The following is a 10,723-nucleotide window of genomic DNA, read 5'->3' on the forward strand; positions in this document are numbered from 1 at the left end:
TGGCTTACTTCACTTAATATAATTTTTTCCAAGTCTTTCCATTTCCTAACAAATGGGGTAAGGTCATTCTTTCTGATGGAGGCATAGAATTCCATTGTGTATATATACATTTTCTTGATCCATTCATCTACTGAGGGACATCTCTTAGCTATGGTAAACAATGCTGCAATAAATAGTTGTGCTGGTAGCTTTAGTATGGTCTTGTTTGTGATCATTCGGGTAAATGCCCAAAAATGGGATTGGTTGGTCATAGGGGAGCTCTATGTGGAACCTCCATACTACTTTCCAAAGTGGTTGAACAAGTTTACACTCCTACCAACAATGCAGTAGGGTTCCCTTCTGTCCACATCCCATTCAGCATCTGTTGTTATTAGAGTTCTTGATTATATGCACTAATTCTCTATGACAGGCACAAACTATGAGTGCATTTTTATGGCCTTATTATCTATTAAAGGTATGGAAAATGAAATCCAAAAGCTACAAAGGCACAGAAATAGATTTGTGGCCTTTGTTTACTCAATTACGCGGCACGGTAATGGGCATAATCTTCTGGAGTTGCTTTCACAACCCTCAATTTTGACAGTATGAGTCACACACACACACACCACCACCACCACCACCACCACCACCAAAAACAAGGATGTGGGAGAAATCCCCAACTTCTTTGTCCCCAAGAAAAAAATATACATTCTGTGCTGAGGCCAAGGTAAGTGAGCATTACAAAACAAATGCATAGAAGAAAAAAAAAGAGGTTAAAAAGATCTATGGAATCATCAAGGTCTTATTCAGAAAATCAAGAAATCATGACTGGATTCCCTCACCTCCTAAACTGTGGGTGAATGTCATCATCAGACTTAAGAGCATCTTCTACGTAAGTGTGAAATGGGCAGGGAAATGGCAAAACAGTGTCGAGATCATAGATGAAGCTCTGTCCTCCACTTGATGTGTGAAGCAAAACAACATGGTAATCCTAGAAGTAAAATTGATCAAGTTAACTCAGGTATTCTACGAGAGTAATTTCCAGTCCAGGATCAAGACACAAATATGACCCAAACCCATCTGGAAGCCCTCCTTAGTAAAATAAAACATATACAAGACCCTAACAAGAGACCAATGTCCAGTGATAAGGAAACAGCTAAACAAATAACAGAAATGTTCATATATATTCAATGGGCATCTTTTGACCTAACCATTTTACCTCTAGGAAACTATCTTACAGAAAAGATAGCTAGTCATAAGAATGTAAAGGTATACATACAAAGAAAATCTCTGAAACATTGTTAATAGTGGTGAAAATTCTGAAACAATCCAAAGTCTATCATGAGATGAAATGGAACAAAAATTATTTTTAAAAAATGAAACTAGAATATTAAAAATAAATTATAAGTCATATGATAGGATACTCTACAGCCACCAGAAATAGGTAACTTTTGTGGAAAATGGCAAAATATTTTTGTAGCTGGATGGAAAAAGCAAAGTGCAGAGTATAGAGGTATTGGATTTTAGATTCTGGGGTTTTTTTAAAGGTATTTGTAACTTGAGTTCTTGCTTAAGTCATGAACTCAGCCATAAATTCTTTGTTGTTGGTGGTGGTGGTGGTCATAGGACTTGAACTCTGGACCTGGGTGCTGTCCCCCAGCTCTTCAGCTCAAGTGTTTACCAATTGAGCCACAGCACCACTTCTGGTTTTCTGAGTGGCTAATTGGAGATAAGAGTCTCACGGACTTTCCTGCCCAAGCTGGCTTTGAAGCACAATCCTCAGATCTCAGCCTCCTGAGTAGCTAAGCTTACTGCTTCTAGCTTATATAAATATTTTCTAAAGTTACATGCATTTATAGACACACATGATCATTCAAAAATGTACTAATGGGCTGGGAAGGTGGCTTAGTGGTACAGTGCTTGCCTTGCATGCATAAGGCCCTGGGTTTGACTCCTCAGCACCACATAAACAGAAAAAGCCGGAAGTGGCACTGTGGCTCAAGTGGTAGAGCATTAGCCTTGAGCTGAAGAGCTGAGGGACAGTGCCCAAACCCAGAGTTCAGGCCACACAACTGACCAAAAGAAAAAAAAAAAGTACTCATGCATGTGGGTATAGAGGAAAAGTCTTTCAGAATACTATCTACCAAAATTTGGATCTTAGATGTCCCCCAGATGCCCATAGGTGAAAGCTTGGTCCCCAGCTTGGCACTACTGAGAGGTGATGGAACCTTCAAGAACCAAGTCTAAGTGGTGGATTTCCTGGTCATCAGAGGCATGCCATGAGATAAACAGCTCTGCTCTACCACAATCTCCCACTACAATGTGCTGCTTTGCCACTGGCCCAAAAGCAATGGGCACCAACCAATCATAGACTGAAGCCTCTGAAATGGGGAGCCCAAAATTAAACTTTTCTCAGACCAGGCACAGTGGTTCATGCCTATAATCCCAGCTACTCAAGTGGCAGAAATCAAAAGAATCATGGTTTGAGGCCAGCCCAGGAAAAAAGTTAGTGAAACCTCAACAAATAAGACAGTGGCGATACACACCTATAGTCTCAGCTACATGGAAGGTAAGAGGTTCAAGCCTAACTAAAAAAAAAAAAAAAACACACAAACCCTAACTGAAAAATAGCCAAAGCAAAAAATGGCTAAGGGTATGACTCAAGTAGCAGAATGCCTACTTAGCAAGCATAAGGTTGAATTCAAATCCCAGTACAGAGGGGGAGAGACTTTGTTCTAAAGTGATTTGTCTTCTGTATTTTTTTAGGCAGAAGCTTACTAACCCTCCAAATTATTAACAAAGGGAACTTCCTGAAGTTTTATGAAGAGAGAACGTTAATTCTAGTTTACATACTTTTTTTTGGTCAGTCGTGGGGCCTGAACTCTGGGCCTGGGCGCTGTCCCTCAGCTCTTCAGCTCAAGGCTAGTGCTCTACCACTTAAGCCACGGCGCCACTTTTGGCTTTTTCTACTTATGTGGTGTTGAGGAATCGAGCCCAGGGCCTCATGCTTACAAGACAAGCACTCTACCACTGAGCCACCTTCCCAGATGCTATATACTTTTTTAACTTAAAAAAAAAATTAATTCAAAGCAGAGATGGGAGCCAGTGGCTCATGCCTGTAATCCTAGCCTTTTAGGAGACTAAGATCTGAGGATCATGGTTCAAAGCCAGCCCAGGCAGGAAAGCCTATGAGACTCTTCAATTAGCTACCAAAAAGAAAGACAGACAGACAGAAAGAAAAGAAGGAAGGAAGGAAGGAAGGAAGGAAGGAAGGAAGGAAGGAAGAAAGGAAGAAAGGAAGGAAGGAAGGAAGGAAAGAAAGAAAGAAACAGACAGACAGACAGACACGGAGCTATGGCTCAAATGGTAGAGTTCTAGCCTTGAGCACAAAACTCAGGGACAGGACCCAGGCCCTGAATTCAAGCCCCAGGAATGGCACAAAACAACTAAAAACTCCACCAACTTCTTCAGCTCTCATGTGTAGCCTCTCAGTCCTCTCATGAAGGGGGAAGGATAAAACAGCTTCCACCCCAGCTCAATGTGATACAGATGTCATCTGTCACTCTTCTCAGACACAAGGAACTGCCACCACCAGCTAAGGGCCCAAAAGATTTCACATTATCAAAGGACACGTGTGCAGGCTGGTACTCAGTCCCTCCAAAGAAAACTGCTCACAGAGCACACCAAAATAGCTTTCCAATCTGACCACCTCTGTATCACCACCTCACATGCTCTAGCACCTCTGCATTTACAAAGCACTTCACAAAAGTGTTTTCACTTGAGCTTGCAAAGCTTTCCCTGTGTGAAAAAGGCAGGAAAGATAATTGAGACCAGAAAGGCTGCATGCATAGAGCCTGTGTGCTTCCAGGGATACAGCCTGGAAGTACAAAGTAGAAATAGCATCAGAAATGGACCATACTCCCTGCAGTCCTCTTCCTCTAGATAAATGAGCTAAGAGCTGCTGCCCCTCTAATGGCCTTGCTCCCTCCACTGGGCCTGCTCCCTCCATCACTGTGACTTTCACCCTGTGACCTCACCAACTCCAGATCCAGGCCTTTCTCCTCCAAGACACTTTTTCTAATCTTTCCCGCTCGCTCCCTGCCAGAAGTAACCTCTACCTCATCCAAAATCTGTTTCTCTCTTAACACCCTCAATTCATTGTACGTATTTTTTGTTTGTGCTGGTCCTGGGGCTTGAACTCAGGCCTGAATGTTGCCCCTTGGCTATTTCACTCAATGCTGGCACTCTACTTGAGCCACACTTTACTTCCAGCTTTGTGGAGATAAATCTCATGAACTTTCCTGTCTGAGCCAGCTTCGAACTGTAATCCTCAGGTATCAGCTTCCTAAGTAGCTAGGATTACAGGCTTTTGAGCCACTGGCACCTACCCTAGCTTTATAATTTTGGTTTTGGTTTTATTTTTGTTTCTAAGTAAATAATCCTCATTATGAGAGATTGCTGTAAAATTACAGCTACAAGAATGAAAAAGGTATATACATACATTATACATATGTATATTCTACCTTATATGAAATATAAGTAATCTTAAAAGATCCATGTATTATAATTTTCATAGGCCTCCTGGTCCTCAAGTCTGCTTTACCAGAGCTCACAGATCACCTTTGGGTCACAAAGAACAAGGCACCAGAGGCTCTTGGAGTGGCCATCTTACCCAGATCACAGGTCCATTCCCAGGTCTTGCTTGCTGTTTCCAGATAGGAATCTACAAAATATAGCACATCCATGAGCGGCACTTAAAACTACTTCTAGATTCTTCACAGCCACACACACACGAGAAAAATTATTTCTAAGCAACCAACAATCATAATGAAAGACTATATAAGAACAAATCTAAATCCTTTTAAGTGTAAGTGTTGTCAACATGAAAGCTGAGGAGAGCTCAAACCAAAATCATCCTGATCTCTGACTCTCAAGTAGCTGGGATTATAGGCATGCATCAGCACCCTTGGTCATGTTACTATATTTTTCAAAGGACATCTTAAAACAGCACTAAATCCATGATACATTTAGCTTCTGAGGTCATTCTAAATCTTTCTTATCTGAGATTTTTGCTGTTAGTTTAGCTTTTTGCAGTGCTAGGAATTAAACCCACGGCCTCATCCATGCTAGGTAAGTGCTATACCACAGAGCTGCATCCCTGTCTCATTTTCTTTCTGCAATCAATCACTTACCAACTTACCATCTTCTTCTCATTTGATATGAAGACAGCATAGCACTCTTCTAACGGACATTGTGCATGGGTTTTGATGTATTCACAGAGCTTCCAAATATTTTCCTCGCTGAAATAAAACAAGTGTTAGCATAACTAAAAGTAAATATTCTGTGTCTTTCAAATTTTGAACAGAAGAGTGGTAACATTTAGTCTAGCACTAGTGGCTCACACCAGTAATCCTAGCTACTCAAAAAACTGAGATCTGAGGATCACAGCTCAAAGCCAACCCCAGCAGGAGAGTACAGAGAACTCTTACCTCCAACAAACTGCCCTAAAAAAGCCAGAAGTGAAGCTATGGCTCAAGTGGTAGAACACTAGCCTTGGCCAAAAAAAAAAAAAAAAGCTAAAGGACTGGCACCAAAAAAACTTTTTTTTTAAAGAATGATGACATTAAAAGAAAAAAATTAACTGTAGGCTCAAGGATGTAGCACAAGTGGTAGGGCCCTGCATTCAAATCACAATATGACCCAAAAAATAAAAATAAAAAATTGGAAAAGACCTGAAATACCCTCTTATCCAATGAACTGGTTAGCAAGAGTCTCCTCTAAAACATCTCCCCAACCTGCTAGCTGTGCACAGACCTCTTCAGACAAGTAGCAACTCACCTCTCTGGGCAGTTCTTGTAGAGGACGACAGTTTAGAAGCAGAATGCTATGCCAAGATTCTAGAAGCTTTAGGGAAGATGAGATACAGCAGAAATTCCAAGTGGGCCACAAACAAAGGCAATAAAATATCTGAATCTCTTGACATCTCTGAGCATCTGCTGTCTCCTCTGTAAAATGTACATTCTTACAGTACACTGTAAATACTCAATAAACCTTGGGTTTACTGAGTTAATAAGCCTTGGGTTATTAACATTGGTTCCCTGCTCACCTCAGCAAGTAGGATGGGTGTTTTGGGAGGAACGCTCCTGAATACAAGTATCAGGAAATGTTATATGATATTCTAGAGGAAGTTCTGGGATTTCCCCCCAAGTCCCTCTAGCAAGTAAAAGATATCAAAATCTATAAAAATTTCTCAAGAATTTAGTGGTGTAGGCCTCATCAAGAGCCTATGCTTAGAGGATCTGGTAAATTCAAGCGTACAGAGAAGACACATACAGGTCCAAACACAGAATCCTCTAAAAGGCTTCAGAAGATTCATACAGAAAGCAGAAAGAAGCCAGGTGCCCAGTTATTCATACCTATAATCCTAGCGACTCAAGAGGCTGAGATCTGAGAATCACAGTTCAAAGGCAGCCAGAATAGGAAAGTCTGTGAGACTCTTATCTCCTCTTAACCATCCAAAAAGCTGGAAGAGCTGGGCAACCGTGGCTCATACCTGTAATCCTACCTACTCAGGAGGCTGAGATCTGAGGATCACAGTTCAAAGCCAGCCAGGGCAGCAAAGTCCATGAGACTCTTATCTCCAATAAACCACTGGAAAACCAAAAGTGGAGCTGTGGTTCAAGTGGTAGAGCACTTTCCTTAAGCTGAAGAGCGCAGGGACAGGGCCCAAGCCCAGAGGTCAAGCCTCACAACCAACAACAACAAAAAAAAAAAAGTTGGAAGAAAAGGTATGGCTCAAGAGGTAAAACACCAGCCATAAGTGAAAAAGCTATAGGCCCTGAGTTCAAGCTCAGTATTAACATTATTAAAAAAAAAAAAGATTCCCACATTCAAAACTTCAACCAGGGGTTGATAAAGTGGCTCAAGTAGAACACATACCTAGCAAACATTAGGCCTAAATAAAGAGCAGAGAAAGCAGACTAAAAATGAGGTTGGAAGAGCTCCAAAGACAGCTCCCAAGCCCTGAGTGAAGAGAACTTGGAGCCTGCCTTGATTAGTTGGACTTCACTATCTGCATCCCTTCAAATGTGATCAGCAGGAGCTTCAGACTCCACGATGCTGCTTAGGTCCAGCACTTTGGGGTAGAACCCTAACATTTACAAGTTTCATAAGCTCTCAGATACTTCTCCAGTACATACAAATTGAGGGCAGCTCTGAGCAGTGGTTAAGCCAGCAAAGATAAAAGACTTGGCTAGGTATGAAGGAGCTAGGTAGAAGGAAGCAAAGGAAATGCTCCCTTGATGGTACAGGGAACCTGGCCCATGGCTAAAGAACTACAAAAAAACTTTTCTTCTCCCTATTAATGGGATTTGAGTACAGGCACTGTACCTCTTCAGACATGCCCCCAGCCTTTTTTTTTTTGCTTTTAGTCATTTGTCAGGTCAAGTCTCATGTTTTATCAAGGGCCAACCTTTGACACAATTCTATGTATGCTCTCCTGCATAGCTGGGATGACAAGTATTTACCATCATACCTGAATTATTTATTCCAGTGGGGTTTCATTAACTTTTTGTAGAGACTGCCCTCCAACTGTGATTGTCCCTATCTCCACCTCCTGAGCAGCTGAGAACATAGACACAAGCCACCATGCCTAGCCAAAATCATTTGCTATTTGTCCACCAGTTCACACCAAATGTGCCAGCCTCTTTGCTGAAGATAAGGCCACCTTATCTATGGGTTTATTGCACATGATTTTGACCAAGAAAAAAATTAATTTCAATTAATTTCAAGAGCAAATACACATGCACTATGCAGCTCAGTTGATAAGTACACAGTCAGTAATAGTTGTCATTCAGTTGTGTGTAAATCATTATGAAATCTGCTAAGTATTTCCTTGAACTTAATTTTGTGAAGATATGCTTCCAAAAGAAAGCAAATAGTCCCAGGCACAGTAGCTTATTCTTATTAATCCCAACTGCTAGTGTGGTGATGGGGAGTACCACAGCTTGAGGTCAGCCAGGGCAAAAAGTTTACGAGATCCCATCTCAATTAATAAGCTGGGAATGGTGAATGATGGCATGCATCTGTCACCTCAGCTATGCAGGAAGCAAAAATAGGATTACAGTCAAGACAACTTGGGAAAAACCACCCACACACACATACACACACACACACACACACACACACCTCTGTTCAAATAAGTAAAGTAGCCTGGTACTGGTGGCTCTAGGCTGTACTAGTAGCTATTCATGAGTCTGACATCTGAAGATGGAGGTTTGAAGGCAGCCCTATCTGGAAAGTCCGTTAGACTTACCAATTAACCACCAAAAGTCAGAAGAGGAGCTATGGATAAAGTGGTAGGGTGCTAGCCTTAAGCACAAAAGTTCAAGGATAATGCCCAAGCCCTGAGTTCAAGCCCCAGGACCAGAAGACAAAAAGTCTCAAGTACTTTCCTGCTGGGGCTGTCTTGGAAGAGAGAAAGAGAGAAAGGAAGGAAGAAAGAGGAAGGGAGAGAGAGAGAAGGAAGAGAGAAAGAGAGAAAGGAAGGAAGAAGGGGATGGGGAAGGGGGAGGGAGGGAGATAGGGAGGGAAAGAAGGAAGGAAAAAGAGCTGGGGACATGACCCAAGTTGTAGACACCTGCTTAGCAGGGACAAGGTCCTGAACTTACACTCCATATTGACAAATAAATGCAAATGGTGCTCCCCAGAAACAAAAGTTAATGTGCTTACTTTGAGATTTTTTGAAAGGTGGCAGGTCTTTAGCAGAAGATAGGTGGCATTATGGGGAAAATGGATCAAGCATCCACAAAACAGCATTGAAGTCTGAATGCAAAGCATTAGCTTATTTCTCCGAACCATAGAACAGCAGGGTCTGCAAAGGTACCAGGCAAACCAGGGCACTGTGCTCACAGGATGCTTCCTTTTCAGCCTCTACATCTGTTTTTTTTGTGTTGCTTTTTCTTTTGCTGGACCTTATTCTAATATCCAGAAAGCTCCCATCCTTTTTCTTCATATCTCTGTTCAGTGGTACCATATTAACAATTTCTTCCTTAAATATCCTCATATGGAGAAGAGCATACACTAAGCAAAAGGAAAGAAATGTACATATCACCCGATTTGGAAGAAATAGTTATACTGTCAAAGTTTGTAGAGTTCACAAGCTTTATAGACCATGATAATGACAATTCGCCTTGTGAAGGTTAAGAAGTGTTTGTGACTATAGGTAAGTATCACTATCCCACAACACTGTGAAAGTTATGTAATCACTTAATCTCAATAAAGACATTAAAAAATATATCCTCATATGAAAAGCATGAGTCACCATCTCTTCCTCTGCCCTATTTATCTCATGTCCTTAAATCATCAAACATGGTTTACTTGATTTTGTCTGCTTTTTCCCACACCAAAATGTAAGAACCATGAGATCTGACCAGGGATTTTTGTCCGTTTTGTTTCTGATTTGTGCCAGTACTGGCTCTTGAACTCAGGACCTCATTCCCTCACTCTGCTCACGGCTAGTGCTCTACCACTTCAGCCACACCTCTACTTCCAGCTTTTCAATGGTTCACGGAGATCAGAGTCTTTGAGACTTGTCCTCCTATATTAGCTTTGAGCCTCCATGTTCAGATTTCAGACTCCTGAAGAGCTAGTTATAGGCATAAGCCATCAGTACCCAGTAAGTTTAGAAATTTTCCCAGATTCCCCCTTGGGAGGCCTTATAACTTTTTGTGGGGGGGGGGTGTCATAGGGCTTGAACTCGGGGCCTAGGCCCTGCCCCTGAGCTTTTTCACCCAAGGTTCTGGTGGTTAATTGGAGATACAAATCTCATAGACTTTTGTGCCCTGGCTGGCTTCAAACTGCGATCCTCAGGTCTGTTTCCTGAGTAGCCAAGGTTACAGGAGTGAGCCACCAGTATTCAGCCCTTATATCTTTTACTTGTAGGTTCTCCTTAAACTAAAAATGTTCCAAGTTCCTGGGGCCAAGTCCATCATAGCGGACAAGAATGGCCATGATGTGTCTGGGGGGAAAACACATTACACACACACACACACACACACGGGGGGGGGGGGGGGGGGAGAGAAATCCCAGGATGTTTAAGAAAGGAACAGTCCAAATCAGTTACATTGACCTCAAGTTGCCCTTTCATTGATAAATGTAATTATCACCACAATGTACTTGGGGGTGGGGGGAGAGAGGGTGCCTGTATGGTGCATTGAACTCAGGGCCTGGGCACTATATTCCTACAGCTTTTCACATTCAAGGATGACGCTCTATCACTTGAGCCACAGATGCACTTCCAGCTTCTCGGTGGGTAATTGGAGATAAGTCTCCGGAACTTTCCTACTTGGCCTGGCTTGGAACCGTGCCTCTCTCAGGTCTTAACCCTCAGTAAGGTTCTCATACTTGCTTCTAGAACATCACCAGCGAAATAAGGATTTAGCAATCTCACACAATCGAACTGTCAATTTGGAGCAAGAAGGTAGTGCTTGGACTGACATCTCTAGAAACTTCCACTTAAATGTCAACGAAACGATCTCTATGAGATGACCTGCTCTCCTCTGTGGGGGTCTATTTTTCTTTCTCTTAATCAACTGCTACAAAAATTCTTAATAAATTGTACCTCAACTCTCTCCTTGCCTGAATTCGTTGTAGCCTGACACAAGAAGCGTTCAGAAAGCTGAGCAAACCTCGGGTAATCACCGCAACCGGTGCCAGCAGGGCCCGAATTCGATTCCTGGCTACT

At 42.1% G+C, this 10,723-nt stretch overlaps 1 protein-coding gene across 1 annotated transcript in view; it reads right to left on the reverse strand.

Annotated features, from left to right (window-relative positions):
• Window positions 1-10,723, reverse strand: part of Wdyhv1 (WDYHV motif containing 1) — a 17,976-nt gene that overhangs the window by 6,735 nt on the left and 518 nt on the right. Inside the window, exons 2-4 of the mRNA XM_013032206.1 lie at window positions 5,180-5,279; window positions 4,652-4,702; window positions 822-970 (exon numbers count right to left, since the gene is read on the reverse strand). Of these exons, the coding sequence (XP_012887660.1) occupies window positions 822-970; window positions 4,652-4,702; window positions 5,180-5,279 (300 nt within the window). The remainder of the gene's footprint in view (window positions 1-821; window positions 971-4,651; window positions 4,703-5,179; window positions 5,280-10,723) is intronic.

This window comes from Dipodomys ordii, unplaced genomic scaffold (assembly GCF_000151885.1).
Source record: "Dipodomys ordii isolate 6190 unplaced genomic scaffold, Dord_2.0 Scaffold151, whole genome shotgun sequence".
Lineage (NCBI taxonomy): Eukaryota > Metazoa > Chordata > Mammalia > Rodentia > Heteromyidae > Dipodomys > Dipodomys ordii.